The sequence below is a fragment of the Catharus ustulatus genome, chromosome 16 (assembly GCF_009819885.2).
Source record: "Catharus ustulatus isolate bCatUst1 chromosome 16, bCatUst1.pri.v2, whole genome shotgun sequence".
Taxonomy (NCBI): domain Eukaryota; kingdom Metazoa; phylum Chordata; class Aves; order Passeriformes; family Turdidae; genus Catharus; species Catharus ustulatus.
This window is the reverse complement of record NC_046236.1, coordinates 2,411,358-2,427,328: the sequence shown is the minus strand read 5'-3', so window position 1 is coordinate 2,427,328 and position 15,971 is coordinate 2,411,358. Positions and strand designations below refer to the sequence as shown.

Below are 15,971 nucleotides of genomic sequence, written 5' to 3'. Positions count from 1 at the left end.
AACTGACTCCAGCTCCAGGATATTTTTAAAAAATTTTTTCCCAGGACTTTCACCCTTCAACCCTTACAGTCACTCTCAAATCACAGATGTGAACAGGTATAACAGGTGACTTTATTCTCCCTTTTCTAAAATATAAATTTGATCAAGATTAAGAGAGACCACTCGACATTTAAGAGGCAATTAAAGATAAATACTCACTAAAATATGTATCTGCAAATGCATTTTGGTTTGTTTGGGGTTTTTTTCATGTTTTTCACCTTATGATTCAGGTCTCTGAAGGAGAGGAACTGACTGATTGAGGAGGAGACCTTGCTAAGTCCATCCCAAGGGAGGGTCTTAAGCCACTGAGAAATGCAAGTTGATTACAAAATTTTTGCCAATAGGAGTAGGAGGCTGGAAGGACCCCCTTGACTCTCTTGGCAAGAAAACAGCAGGAGAATACTGCAAAAAAATTCTCCTTGCAGAAAACCTTGCATCAGAGGAAAACTGGAAACAGGTATTACATTATATATTATATATTATATTATATATTATATATTATATATTATATATTATATATTATATATTATATATTATATATTATATATTATATATATTATATATTATATATTACAGTACAGAAACTGCATTATCTTGATTCCTCTGGTCACTGCTCTGCAGAGTCCTCTGAAAAGGCAGGAGAATGGAACTGGGTATTAGATCCCACCAGATCCCATTAAAACCAAGCACCTGCCTTCCACATTGGAAAATGCATTGGGGAAGGAGGTAGAAGAAGAATACCTGGTTCCTAAGGCAAAAATAAATCCAGAGGGGTGTTGGGGAGAAGCTGGGCTCTTTGGTACCACCAAATACCTGGGAAATTCCTTAATAAAACAGATTTTCAAACTAGTGGTGAAAGACAATTCTGTGGGTCTGTATCTGTGTCTTAGGAACACATCAGGAAGCACAGAGTGTCACACAGAAGAGGGCCCCCTGAAATCCTTCAAAAAAATAAATAATGAAGAAATAAAATCATTCAGGTTGAGATGCTGGAGAAAGTCATGGCAAACAGCAAAATCCAGTGCATCAGCCCCTTGTTTCCCTGGGGCAAGGCCAGCTGTGCTGCCCTGAGTGGGTGAGGCTCACCTGGAGGGGCACAAGGAGACGTAGAGCAGGATGAGCAGCACTGCTCCCACCACGGTTGCCAGCAGGGATCTCATCCAGGAGCTGAGCTGGCAGAAGTTACAGTACTGCACAATGGTGATGAGAATGGCACAACACATGAACATGGTGTACTGCAACAGAGAGAGAGAGGGGGGTTAACAGCTGCCCAGGGCCCTGCCACACAGCCATGGAAAGGGGGCCAGTGGGGAGAAGGGGATAATTCCTCCTGGATGATGGGCACAGGGAGTGATCCCACCTGAAGATGGACATTTTCCCTTCCAGAAGCAAGAAAACCTTTAGCACTGCTGGTTTATCACCATTTTCCCTGGATGGAGTCTTTTATCACATGATGTCCAGAGCCTCCAGCTTACCTTGGCCAAAAGTTCAGTGCCCCTTCTCATTCAAAAAAAGGGAAAAAAAGAAGGTGAAAATTCATGGCACCCCCCCCTCCACTGCTGGGGTTAGATTAGACCTTGCCTGCTTTAAATGAGTATCAAAATTCCATTGTATTGGAAATGCAGAGTGCAATTTCACCCACCTGCCTGCTTTTAAAAACACTTCTGAGAGAACATCCCCACCCTGCCCTGTAACAGCTGGGTCCAGGGAAGGAAAGATCTGCCTTGGTGACAAAAGGCAGCTTCAGTCACTGGCAGCTCACACTTTGTAACATGACCACTTGTGACAATTTGAAAGGACAAGTTCACATTTTCTGTTCCAAGTGCCTCACCTCAAAACCCCTTTACCCTGCACAACTTCACTGGATAAAGGAAAGGAAGTGCAGGACAGATGCATTGCCCAGAGCACCCACAACCCCGCAGTGCTCAAAACTCTCAAGGGTGCCAATGATGTGCCAATTTTGGTTTCCCAAGGATATTCATGACCATCCAAGCTAAAGCAGAGACTCCATACTTGGATTCAGGAGTTCTGGTCTAGCTTTATGCTGTGTTTTACAGCATGAAATGATCATTCTCTCCCTTTCTCCCTTTAGGTGTCCTGTGCAGCTGAAGTGCAGACTCTGCAGCCTGGCAGTCCTGTGGCATAACAAACAAGCATGTGATTGAGAGCAGACACAGTGTATGGGAAAAATCCTTACACAATTCACCATTTTTAAACCACAAACAACAATTGTTGGTTTTTTTAATGACTTAAAAATGAATAAAAGGAATTTCAGAAGTGTCCATAAAAAATATAACTTAAACTTACTTTTTTTGCCCCATTTCAGGTCTCCTAAAGTGGCAGAGCACTGGTTCTCACTCCAAGTGATGCCCCAGCATGAAGCCAGCCTATAGAGGGTCAGGATGTGCTGGATTCTACTATGGATGCATGGCTTTGGAAAGTTTTTTTTCATGGTTGTTTTTATTAATTTTTATTTTAATTCTTTTATATCCAGGGAGCTTATAAATTGCTATGAATTAAAAAAAACTTTGCAAAACCATGTCATAGTAAAGGAGGACACTTACCTGACCCTCTATAAATTGACTCCATTTCCTAGAGCTCCATGAGTGTGGAAACACTGAGCACAAGCCGAGTTGGGACATCTCTTGGAGAGTGAGCCCACAGCCCCACGACTCTGGAGCACCTGCAAGAGGAAAGAAAGCAAAGTTCATTCTTAGTTTGGTGATGAAAATCACCATTTCACTGCTGCTGCCTGAAGTGTTTGACTCATCCTGAGCTGCTGTATTGAGAACACACTCACAAAGTGGTTCTTCTGATATTATCTGAAACCTTTGGAGAGATGATCAAGGATGGTGATGAATGGGATGGTATCAAAATCAATGGACAGATTTGAGAGATTTGAAGGTTTTCAGCTCCCTTCCCTTGAGGAAAACATTCCTATGGTTAGTTTAGTGATAATCATGCAGGGGAAAGACCATCATTAGACTGAATGCACAAATCAATTTACAGCTTAAAAATTCTTAAATAAAGTTCCAAAAGGTAGAAGCTGCAGAATGATCTTAAGCCTGGGGTGGAACAGAATGTCAACCACACCCTCCTGTGACTGTGATAACCACAGGATTAAATCCCATGTTGTGTTTAAATCAGCAAGGACCAAAAAATGTGTGGTCACATGTTCCCATGGAACAAACACTCCCCAGTGCTCAGGAATAAGCTGTGATAGGAAGAGTGAAGAGGATCTGGTCATTACCTACACCCAAGGCCCTGAAATAGCAAGAGCTTTGTGAAACAGAATTCCCTGAAGATTCTGGAAAGGAAGAATTGCACACTGTGCTGCCTAAGAGAAACCTGCAGAGAAACAATCTTTCATCTCCAGCTTGAGGCCATTTTATTCACAGTTTTTAAGCCTTGATTTTATGCTACAGTTGGCCTTTAAATTAAACTGTTCTTCCCCCTCCTCACTGCTGCCCATGGCAAGGGGCTGGAACAAGAAGTGTCTTCCAACCCAAACCATTCTGTGATTCTATAAATGTTTAACCCCTTGTTCTCTGAGTGCTTTTAATAACAGAGACCAAATTCTCTATGCATCTCTGTGTCTGAGTTAAATATGCCAGAGTCTTTCCATTCCTTTTCAGATGGCAGCCACTGCACTCCTTTAACCATTCCCACAGCCCCTGCAATGGCCATTTCTAGCTACCAAGTGCTCTCTCCTTTGCATTCCTTCAGCTCACTCTGCAAAGCCAAAACCTCCCTCACTAATCCTGTTCTCATTGTTGAGGTTCACTGATACGACTTCCCTGACTCCAAACTCCAAATTCAGCCCAGGAAGATAATCCAGAGATAAACCACTTGCATTATCTCAAAAAAATTCCTGCAGAAGTGCTTGGTCAAAGAGCAAACAGGTATGCAAGCAGCAGGAATTTCTAGGTATCCTCTCCCCTTTTGTCTGAGAGTTTTCACCATGACTGTGCTTACATAACAGACTAGGAATTCCACCATCCACAAAGCCCCATTCCTCCAAGGGATCTGTACCAAACAGATGTAGAGCAGGAGGGAGGTGGAGGAAGGCAGGCAAACAACAAGCTTTGTTAGCTCCAAACCATCACATTATGGAATGAAATTCAACAACTTACATGTATATTTGTTTCAAAATCAGAGGTGAAGTGTGAAAAAACTGCAAGAGCTGGGAGAGAAACCAGGATTGCACCAAAGAAGTGTCGAGGCAGCCAGCCAGATATCACCTCCAGGAGACGCTTGGTGCAAGTCATCACCTCCTCCAGGAAGAACGCCATCCTGGAACACAGCAGAGCAGCACCCAGCCATCAGTGGCAGCACATCTTGTACCTCTCATTTACCTGGAGTAACACAGCTTCAAATCCACCACTTAGGCTCTGGGAGCAACCAAGGTGCCACAGCACCTGCTGGTGATTCCAGGTAATCCAGCCTGGCCACCAGATGAGCAGTGTTTGCTCTGCTGAGGAAGGGCAGCAAAGGGAGGGAGAGCCTCGGCATGGTGGCTTTGAGGAAGCAAACAGAAAGCCAAACTTCACCTCCTTGGAAGGTTAAGCACAGGGAAGACTCCTCTCCATTCATAAATAAAGCAGGCAGGGAGTGGGAAAACTTTTATAAGTTAGTTACTGAAAATAACACCAGGAATGTTTGAGGAGCAGGGTAGCTCCAGCACCCATCACACTGCAACCCAAACCAGTTCTCCCAGTTGCAAGCAGCCATTCTGCAGGCAGCCTGTGCTCCCTGTCATTAGGGAAGGGGAAGGGGAGCGTGGGCTGCGAGCTGGCAGCCTGGCAGAGCTGAGCTGAGCTGAGCTGAGCTGGAGGAGCTGAGCCCAGCTGGCACCACACACCCAGCTGGATCCCAGCGGGAGGGAACGGCTCTCGCCTCAAGCTGCCCAGGAAACCACGGCCCCAACCTGGGAAGAGCTGAAGGAGCCAACTGGGAGAGCTCTGGAGAGCAGCTTACCAGAGATGCTTCTCAAATGAGAGCAGCTCTAATTGCTAAAATGAATAAGGGAAGGCAAAAGGATGCTCAATGCTCAAGGGCATCGCATAGAAAACTAGTATTTATCCACAGAAAGAAATCCTTGGGATAACTTCGTTCTCAAAGCTCAATATTAGTCACTTGAGAAAAACTGCAACTCCTGTTCAAGTGCCTAATTATTTTTAAGAAGATGTAAAAAGGTGGTGTAGCACAGTTAGCTGCATCCAGAGCCATCAATGGCAGGTGTGGAGTTAGCAGACTCAGGTTGGGCAGGTAATTCTGGACTCCAGAGCCCAGACAGAACAAAATCATACTTTTTTTTTTTTTTTTGGACAGAAAGGCACACAGCCAAAAAAAAACCCCCTAAAACCCACACACTAAATATGAAATTCCCAGTCTCCAAAGTCACACAAATTACCCCATATCACCTATCTCTCTAAAAAGAGAAAAGATTTCCAGGATATCTTTTTATTATTAAATTATTATATTTACTATTTTTTATCGATCTCATTTTTAACCCTGTTGTCTGAAAGACAAGGTTTTATATTGGACAAAAGCCTGACACAAACCAAGCTGAATTGAAATTTCTTTATGCCAGTTTGACACTCATTCCACACATTTAAATATAAATTGTTTGTGAATGAGATTTTAATTCTTTGGCCTGGAATTCTGTGACTTGCAACCACAAGTATTTCGTGAAGCATAAGAACTCTTCTCTAATTGCATGTGTAAAAATCTGTAAATTATACTTAAATCAAAAGGAGGAATTTGGGAGGATGGAATACACTGTAATTCATCGGGAGCCCACGAGAGGGTGCTCACAGATTTGCCAGTTCCCAGTTTAATGGATTTCCATTCCCATCAAAAATTCTAACAGGATTCCATCGGAAAACAGAATTACCAGCAAAGCATTCAAATTTAAAAACTGGATATAAAAGATTTTTAAAAATCTCTCTAGAGTAAGAAGTTTCTGAAGGGTCACAGGCTGTAACCCTGTGCTCCGTGACAGCCCTGTTGTCCAGCGCTGAGTAGTCTGAAATCACCACCCAACTTCCCAGGCCTGAAAGCAAAGCCCCGTTCTCCAAGAGCCCATGGGCTGGTATTGGCATCTCCAATGGAGATGGGAGCACGGGAAAGGGAAGGGATGGCGGGCCCGGGGTCCCTGAGCATGGGAAGGGATGGCAGGCCCGGGGTCCCTGAGCATGGGAAGGGGAAGGGATGGTAGGCCCAGGCTCCCTGAGCATGGGAAGGGGAAGGGATGGCAGGCCCAGGGTCCCTGAGCACAGGCAGGGATGGATGGCAGGCCCAGGGTCCCTGAGCACAGGAAGGGATGGCAGGCCCAGGCTCCCTGAGCACAGGAAGGGATGGATGGCAGGTCCAGGGTCCCTGAGCACAGGAAGGGATGGATGGCAGGTCCAGGGTCCCTGAGCACAGGAAGGGATGGATGGCAGGTCCAGGGTCCCTGAGCACAGGAAGGGATGGATGGCAGGTCCAGGGTCCCTGAGCACAGGAAGGGATGGCAGGCCCAGGCTCCCTGAGCACAGGAGAGGAAGGGATGGTAGGTCCAGGGTCCCTGAGCACAGGAAGGGATGGATGGCAGGCCCAGAGTCCCTGAGCACACTGGGCCCTGCCAAGGCAGCCCGGTGCCACCTGCGCCCACGCTCCCGTGTGCCTCCATCCCAGCTGGCACCGACCCCGGCTCTGTGGCACCTGCCCAGCTCGTGTCTCTCACCCCAACCCACACACCAGGGACTCCAGAGTTTGCATTTTCCTCTCTGCCAAGCTTCCATGCCAGGACAAATTCCTGTGGGAACTATAGCAACAAATCCAGGGGCGAACCCGACGGGTTAATCCTGCCATGAGGACACTGCTTTATTTAGGCAGCTGTGTGTCTCAAAAAGGCAGGTGCAAATTCCAGGACAATGCCACGTTGCTCCTGATAATCTTTACCTTCTTGAATTGATATTTTGGGGACGGGATTTATCGTAGGGCTCTGTGCTCTGGAATTGAATGATGGAATTCTCCTCCTGAGCAGTGAATGCAGCCCAACGCTCCCAGCACAGGAAGTCAGGGGTGCATTAAATCCAGACAGCAGTGAGAGCTGCAGACAGATTTAATGGCTACAGGGCAGTATCAGTAAATAATGCAGTGTCAGTGGGCAGCTCAACAGGGCTTAAATGCTAAAGCATCTGAGCTGTTTACACAAGCTGGAGTTCAAATTAGTAACTTTGACATAAATGATTAATGGCTAATGGAGACTGTTACCATCATTTTTGTATTTACTGGCAGTTTAAAATCAATTCCCAGAGTTGAAATCAAAAGCTTTTGGCATAGCAGCAATTTGGTGGGATATTAAATACCAGATGTTAGAAATAAATAAAGGCAAACAGACTACATTGTTTTCCCCAGCATCAATACTCTGTATCAGTCGTGTTAACAGATCTGCTTCATTAAGCTCCAGGGGCAGAAAACAATTTCTGCTCCTGGTCTGAGGAAGTTTGGAACATCCAATGTTGGCCACAGGTCTTGGGTGAGCACAGACAGGGGTGGCACCTCATCAAGGCTGGGAAGGTGAAGCACCAGGAGAAGGACAGGTCTTTGGTCAGACACAGCACAACTTCCCTTCTACTGCTGGATTGGACTTGCTTTCTTCAGCCAGATGCTTCTTTTTTGCTGTCTAGAAAGGTTCATTTAAATTGATGAATCAACTGAAAGTGCTCCCACCTCTCACTCTTGAACATCCACTCTTCTGCCCTCAACCCTTCCCTGAAGCACGCTATCAAAAGCAACATATTTTCTGTAAATAAACTTATTTATAAGCAGCTTTACTTGAGGACAAGATGTCAAAATTATCTAGTGAACAAAACTTCTACATTTGCACTAAATATTGGGCAGCTGTTGGGCAGAATCTCTAACCCCCCTATTCCTGCAGAGCCACTCCTCAGACTCCCAAATGGAATCTCACACACTGTTGTACATTCAATGAGGATATTTTTAAAAATCCCAGAATTTTAGGATCTCTTACGCTTCAGCTGAGCTTGTCAAAGTAGCTATGTTTCAAGTAGGCTGAAGGACATTCTTCAGAGAACATTTTCAGAGGAGATGACATCTTTCATGTGCTCACAAATGAAGCACCAATTTTTGTGTGCAGCTTTATACAATTAATTTTCGAGTGGCTCTTGTGCTAACAGTGGGATCCTCATCTATAGGTACTCCAATAATTTATTATCAGACACTCCAGAGGAATCAAAACATCCCTCTCCCTTGTAAGTTTTGCTCCATGAGGACTTTTGCTGTTGCAGAACTCAAGTTTTAGGTCATTTCTCACTGCACAGGCTGTGACTGTGAGGGTTGAGCCACGAGAGCCAAGGGAGCCCTTGCTAGGCTGAGTCCTGGATTTAATTACAATTTAGCTGATTTAAAGGCAGGGTGTTCAGCATCATGATAATGAAAATACAATGTGAAACTTCGGCAAGAATATTCTGGTCTTAAAATAATCCCTTTTCCTGAAATTCTGGGATTGTGCCCAGCATTGTAGTCCAGTCTCCTCCCCATAGATATCTCGGTGGTATTCTGAGATTGTCATCTGGGATGACATTTCTGCACAGGAAGTTCTGCACTGTTTCTGTGCATAATGAGTGGTCAGAGGGAGCAGTTCTCACTTGGAAGAGGATTTGAAGAGGAAAAGATGATTTTCACCTCTCTCCCCAAAGGAACTGTACAGAGTGTGTACCTCAGGTTGTGGAGACTGGGGTGGCCCAGAAGAGTATTTTAGGTATTTACTATAAAGCAAATGCACAAAAAAAAATTCAAAACATTCCTGCTGGTTTGAAGAAGGGGACAGGGGAAGGAACCATCCAGTCATTCTTGGTTCCCCAGGTAACCAGGACAATTTGAGGGGTCATGAGATCACTGGTCAGGTTGACAGCACAGAGCTGCAGTGAAGCCAAACCCCTGCACAGCCACTCACAGAAAAAAAACACTTTGCCAATTTTTGACTACACAGACTGAAAATAACAATTTTCCTTCTCCTTAAGGAACCCATAAACCACCAACTATAGAGCAGGACTGCAATAAAACCTTATGTATCTACCTATAAATATTTTTAAGAATACAGCAATAATTTTTATAAATGCAAAAAATAAAACAAAAGCAATGTCCCACGGGGAAAGCAAGTGGGGAAAACAATGAATTGAAAAATACACCTGTAAAGTGAATGAACACAAATTTTCTCCAAATACACCTGGACAGTAGAAAAGTGGTGCTTCTGGAAAGTGGTGCTTGAGCTGATCACAGCAGAATAAGTTCATGGCCACCAAACGAGCTGCCTGTGCACATTAAACTGCCTGAAACACTTCTGCCCCACCCAAACCAGAGTGCAGAAACTTTTGCAGAGGGGAAAATGCATTTCTGATGCAAGAAAGAGGACAGAGCAACAATTAACACAGTTTAGAATGACAACTCTACCTGTTCAACCATCTCCCTGTACAGCTTTTAACTCTCTGAATTTCTAGATTTTCTAAAAACTATTCAAATTGCAACAACCAAACATTCCTGCTAAGAAATGCTATCTTTAAAAGCATTTCATAGATGGCTTCTCTCTACTCCACATGCCAGCTTTGATGTAAATCCACTTGCACACATTTATATGCCCAGTGGGGTACAAACTTCCTTCAGTGACTAAAGCATTAATTCAGTATTTTTTACCTCAACCCTGCAAAGTCAAAATAAGAGTGCAAACTGCAATTTCTTGTTTCTTTTGAAACAACAGCAGAAATTGCTTCAGCTCATAATTACAAAAGCATTTTGACTGACAGATTCTTGACAGATCTGCAGAGCTCTTGGAGAGGACACCCGTTTGCACACACCACCCTGACCCTGCTGCTGTGTCAGGGAAGTGCAGGGAACACGGGGATGAGGAGAGCAGAGTGAACTCCCTCCTACACCTCCAGACAAACAAACAGCTCATTAACAGCTGATCATCTGGGTTAATGACAGGTTACACGGGGTATCTGTGTAGATCACCCAGCACACCTAGGAGAGGATGAGCTGCACTGAAGGTGTGAGTAACCCTGGGGATGGAGCAGCTATCACAGCAGCGTCTTGGAAGCCCAGAACACCCCAGCACTGGGGTGACTGGGTGCAAATGGGCAATGAGGAGCTGCTGTTAAAAACCAGGCACCTGCAGCCAAGTCTGCCGAGGTCACAGCAGAGGCTGAGGGGCAGGACAAGGGTTCAGGTGTGGGGTTGGCACCTCTGAGCACAGCCCTGCCAAGTGCTACCCCTTCTGCAGAGACAAAGTGCCAAGTGCCTCCTCCCTTCTGGGGAAACACTGTATTCCTGTTACATGTCAGACACAGAAAACATGAACTATCTCAACATTAACCCATGAAACTTTAAAAAATAATAATTCTGGACAGACACAATGTGCCTTTAGCAATTTCTCTTCTTTCTTTGAGGGCAGCACTGCTCTTTGCAGCTCTGATACATGCTGTCAGTTTTAACCCCAGAACTCTGTCCTTTTATCTTGGAGTTTAAAGGAGTGGTTTTTGGGTGCGTTTGTTTGCAGGACAGATAAAAGTTTTCTGTCTGAATTCTGACAGTCCTGTGAGGAGAGAAGACTTACAGTGGCACTTGGCATCCCAAGGAGCAGTAACAGGGGTAGGGATGGGGTGCAGATTCCATTTCCCTAAGTGATCTCTATCAAAGTCACAATTCTACTGCAATTCCTGCAGCCAGAGCCCTCCCTGCACAAGATGTGCTGCGAGCTTGGCTGCACTCACTCTGCTCTTCAAGCCTTCCAGCCCGTCCAAGCGAGCTCCTGGGATGCTGTCAAACAAAATGTTCCCGAGCCAGGCATCAGTGCAGCTCTCCCTGCAATCTGCAGACTTTGTGACACTTCCTTACCTGATGGAGACGACAAGGGACAGCACTTCCAGCAGGATGGCGATGACGAACACCACGACGGCCGCAGGAGGAGGAGGCGACGCCACCATCCCGTGCTTGAGGAAACACGTGATGGAGAGGATGAGGAAGACTGTGGTGGACAGGAACACGTCCAGGAGTGAGCTAAAGGTTGCACTGGCAAATGTCTTCACTGGAGCATTCCTTATAACCTGTGTGGAATACATGGATTGAGGGATGAAAAGGAATAAATGCTATTTTGCTGGATGATGAACAGCAGCTCCTAATAAATAAAGGAATGAAGAAATTTTGGCCACTTCATTAATCCAGTGTAAGCACTGGTTGGAAAGAAAAAGCAGAAGAGGTGGTTTGATGGCTGTGTTGAAGAAAAGTATTGGTGGCACAGCCTCCAGGCCTGGAGTGATTTTTACACACTATTATGATACAGAAATAAAACAACATGAAAATTGACTATTCTATGCAAAGAAACATAAATATAATAAGTAGAAGATAAGTTATGGGATATTTTCTTTCAAAATGTTATCATTTTAATTTAAAATAATAACAGATTTTATTATAACCTTTTTAGCCCTGATGGTTAAAAAAACCCTCCAAACACCACTTCACAGACACAGCTCCTGTGGCAGAATTCACATCTCCCTTTCAGACCAGATTAAAAGCTGTGTAATCCAAACTGATCAGAGCCACGGACACCAAATTCTGCTCTTCCATAACCCCTCACCACACATTCCCATCCCATCCTGGCCTGGCCCAGTGCTTGTGCAGCTGTGCTTTGTGCTACCATGGCCAGTCCTGCTAAAAGCCAGCCACATCCTGGCTTATGAAGGTGAGCCCAGTCCTAGGAGAGTTTGTATCTGCCCAAGAGACCACAGAAAGCAAGTGTCAAAGAAAACCAGAAATCATCTTACCAATGTCACCACGAAGGCGCTCAGCCGGAGCGCTCTGGTTTAATTTGGAAGTTTCTTATGCTCCTCAGAACATTTCCTGTCATCAGCAATACTGTGAAACAAACTTGTTCCTCATTTGTACTTCTCTGCAACCTAATAAATCCAGCCAGCATCACTTCAGTGCCAAAATTACCTTTTAACCTGAAGGGGTAGCAGAATCCTGTCCATCCACTCATGAAGTCCCATCAATTGAATTAAGGGAAGCAGCACTGTGTCCCCAAGTGACAGAGTTAAAGATGCTCTAATAGTGCTAAGTAGTGCCTTCATTTCCAAATGAGAACAGATTAAGGCTCTTGGGAAGCAGAGCTGATTCCAGAGAGGGATCACAACCTGAGCATGCAGCTGGCACTGAATAATCAGAGCTGAATTCAGGGGTGCTGGAAGTCACTGACTGCCAGGCCATTAGAGAACCTGGACTGTTGTCAAATCTTTTCACTCTCCAAAAGAAGATTTCATTGTTGTTTTGAACCAGAACTCTGCTAACATTAAAGCTTTAACAGTTTTTTTGTCCCAGTGCTGCAGAGTTACTATTAGAGAGTGAAAATTACCACCGTCAAGGAGGTTTATGTAATAATTTTCAAATTATTAGCTTGCCACTAACAAAATGCACAGGCCATTCCTGCTCTCTCTAGGAATTTCCTACATAGCCACATTAATAGGTCCATCTGTTTATGCTTTACTATCTCTGCTTTGCTTCTCATTCCAATCTTTCCACTGGAAACTACTTGATTTACTATTTTCTGCATAGTTTGCAAATTTTGCAGGCTGCATCCCACAGGAAGTTTGTCCCTGTTGCTGCTACAGGAATTTTATGCAGAGAGATACCACTAAATTACTGTGCTGCAGGATGAGTATGGAGCTCCTGACCAAAGTGAAGAGACTGAACTGCAACACAACCGGGCTTTCCTTTGATAAAACAAAATAAATTAAGTTAGGTGTCACCTGGAAGTATTGGAAAACAAGCAAATATTGCTAAGGAGAATGTGACAGCACTGCCCAGAACTGAAAGCAACAAGCAGCAGGAGAAATCCTGCTGCCCTCAGATGCAGGATATACTGGGAAGAAAAGAAACCCACACCTAATTTATCCTGATGCAATTCTGCAGATGGATCACCCAAATCGAGAGCTCAGTGCTGCTGGAAGGGAAGGGCCCATTCCCCTTCCTGCTGCCGGACGCTTATCTCGTGCTGGCTCTGGCACTTGCCAACCTCTCCAGAGCTGCTGCTGCTCCAACACAGCACAAACCAGCCTGAGGTGGGAAGAGAAAGCACCCCAAACAGAAAAAAAACCCATGAATATTTTATGCTAGGTCAGTAGATGAACTGCTCCCAGCAGGGAAGGCTGAGAAGCACCAGAGCCATTAGAAGGAGCAGGGAGCAGGAGGAGCAAGGAGGGCAGAGCAATTGCCATTTCTTGGCAGCAAATGTTCAGCTACTGGTGGAAATACAGCCTCAGTTCTAAGTGACACCTAATGTCACTCTAGGTGAATTTAAACTATCTTGCTAGTTCCTGTCAGTCAGGCAAGGAAATCCAGTGCTGTGGAAAGCCTGTGATATTATTAGCCCCCAAGGGAATTAAAGAGCTGCAGAATCCTGAAGGAAACACCGAGTTCCACTGCTCCTTACAATTCCAGGGTTTTGAGCTGCCTGTATCTGAATGCAGCACACTTATGGAATCAGGACACTTGAATTCAACACAGGTTTGGATTCCACAGGGAAAACCATGAGATTGTGACTAAACAAGAATCAAACTCCGAGTTACCATTCTCAAAGTTAGAATATTTCATGAGAAGACAAGCAGCAATTGATCCTTTACTTTGGTGAGTGATAGTCCTTACCATCTCAGCATGGCTCTCTGGCCACCCTAAAGACTTAAAACCTTAATCTGAACATGGAGAAAATACAGGTGAGAAGTAATCAGTGTACCTCAGATTTCCAGCCCAAATACAGGACTAGACTCAGGGCATGGAAAAAGATGATCCAAGGGCTGGAACTCCTCTGCTCTGATGTCAGGCTCGAGATGCTGGGGGTGCTCAGCCTGGAGCAGAGAAGGCTCCAGGGACACCTCAGAGCCCTTCCAGAGCCTAAAGGGGCTCCAGGAGAGCAGGAGAGGGACTTTGATGATGGCCTGGGGTAACAAGACAAGGGGGAATGGTTTCCCACTGCCAGAGGGCAGGGATGGATGGGATATTGGGAAGGAATTGTTCCTGGGCACAGGGTGCCCAGAGAAGCTGTGGCTGCCCCTGGATCCCTGGCAGTGTCCAAGGCCAGGCTGGATGGGGTTTGGAGCAGCCTGGGACAGTGGAAGGTGTCCCTGCCCATGGCAGGGGGTAGAATGAGATGGGCTTTAAGGTCCTTTCCAACCCAAACCATGCCATAATTCTATAATAAACTGAAAGCAGACTGTTTTTAGAGACAGCAATACCGAGTAGCAAATCACATTTGACATTTCATGACCCTTGTCATGAAACAACTGCAACAAAATATGTTAAAAACCCAAGGACAGACAGTGGCTTAGACAGAAACCAATGCCAGTAGGAACATACCTCTTCCTGGTAGCTCGTCCTGTAGGCCATCTCCAAATCCTGATCCAAGAAGTTGAGGCTCAGCTTGTTAATAGGTGGTTTAAAGAAGTAATCTTTCATGAGGCTGGAGAGAGAAGACAAAATCAACATCAGTTTGTTCAGCTGTATCTCCTTCAGGCCCCCCCAAGTCTGTGGCTGCTGTTTCTAGGGATGCTGGAACTTGGCTTTGAAGTTCCTGTGGTTTTTCTTCTTTCTTGATCACCAAAGTATCCTCTTACCCACATCACTCGCTCAGTCAAAGGAAATATTCCACAAAAAAAGCAAACTTTTATATTTCCAGGAAGAGTCTAACAAGTCCTTCCAAAAATTTACCAGATCTAACTGATGAGTACAGACAATTGTAACATAAGCCAGCAAATAGTAAAGGTTAATTGCTGCTACAGACACACAACCTCTGGAGACACGTGGCTGTGGGATATTTGTGTCTTGGGTGGAATTCTACAGCTCAAAGCAAGCCAAGGATGACAAAGGTGACAAATTGTTATGGGGGGAAAAACAAACCATTGCCCATTTTAGAAAACAGTTAGAAAGCAGTTTCTTGTTATTTCAGAGACTAAAATAACTCAGTAACTCAACTGGGAACATTCCCTTAATGATCTGGGTTGCAGAGAAGAGATGAAGAGCTGAGATTTACTCCTGAAATGGGAGATTCGGAATGACCTGCACCATCAACCAAAGCAATGACCACTAATGACATCAGGGCTAAGGAACCCAGAGGCAGCATCTACCAGAGGGTGTTTATGCCCTCCTTCACCTTCATCTTTTCCACAGAAGGTGAAAAAAACCCACAAGAACATCAAAGAGGCTTCAATCATTACAAGCTGGGTTTATTTTCCATTCTCTGGAAGAAAATGAAAAGCTGAGTTTTGCACTGGCACTATGAGGTTTATGAATGACGTTTCCTGATGGCACTGATCTGCCAACCTTGGCTGCCCTGAGCAGGTGCCAGGGAGCTGAAGGCACTTGAGAGCACCAAGTGCTTGGTGCCCAGGGTCACAGAGCAAGGTCACAGCTGCTTGAGGCACTTGTGGCTCTGTGCAGCTTCCAAACACACCCTGCCTGCGAACCTCCTCTCATTTTCAAGCAACTGATTCCCTGTGTTAGGTACAGGGAATTGTTTCTAAAATCTCTCTGAATCTAAAATGGGGTGGTTGCTTTCCCAGTGCTATTCCCACCCTGGGAACTGCAGCACCAAAGCCACAGTCAGAGTGGGCAATTTCCAAGCTGGTGACTCTGAGCAAAAACCAGAGATGCACATGAGGTCAAATTCCAAGCAGATGAAGAAGCTGAAAGAAAGATCCTACAGAGCTTGTCTGTGCCTGAATTCTTTTTTAAGGGGGTTTGGTTTCAGGGTTATTTTCTGTTTATTTTTATGGACCTCTTGCCTAAGAGGTTTTCTTGGAAGTACAAGCTCTCAGCATAAGATGGCATGTTGGGAAGCCTTTTTTTTAAACTCAGATGCAAGATCAACCAAACACAGA

General features: G+C 45.0%; 1 protein-coding gene across 5 annotated transcripts in view; it reads right to left on the bottom strand.

The window, feature by feature from the left end:
* The window catches only part of ADCY9 (adenylate cyclase 9), a 90,985-nt gene that overhangs the window by 18,734 nt on the left and 56,280 nt on the right, over window positions 1-15,971 (bottom strand). For all 5 annotated transcript variants that reach the window (XR_004419546.2, XR_006163067.1, XR_004419547.1 and 2 more), the window contains 4 exons: window positions 14,452-14,554; window positions 10,942-11,150; window positions 4,173-4,332; window positions 1,126-1,274 (listed from right to left, as the gene is read on the bottom strand). Coding sequence is in view for 2 of the 5 variants with exons in the window: in XM_033073850.1 (XP_032929741.1) it covers window positions 1,126-1,274; window positions 4,173-4,332; window positions 10,942-11,150; window positions 14,452-14,554 (621 nt within the window). In the remaining 3 variants the exon portion in view is untranslated. The remainder of the gene's footprint in view (window positions 1-1,125; window positions 1,275-4,172; window positions 4,333-10,941; window positions 11,151-14,451; window positions 14,555-15,971) is intronic.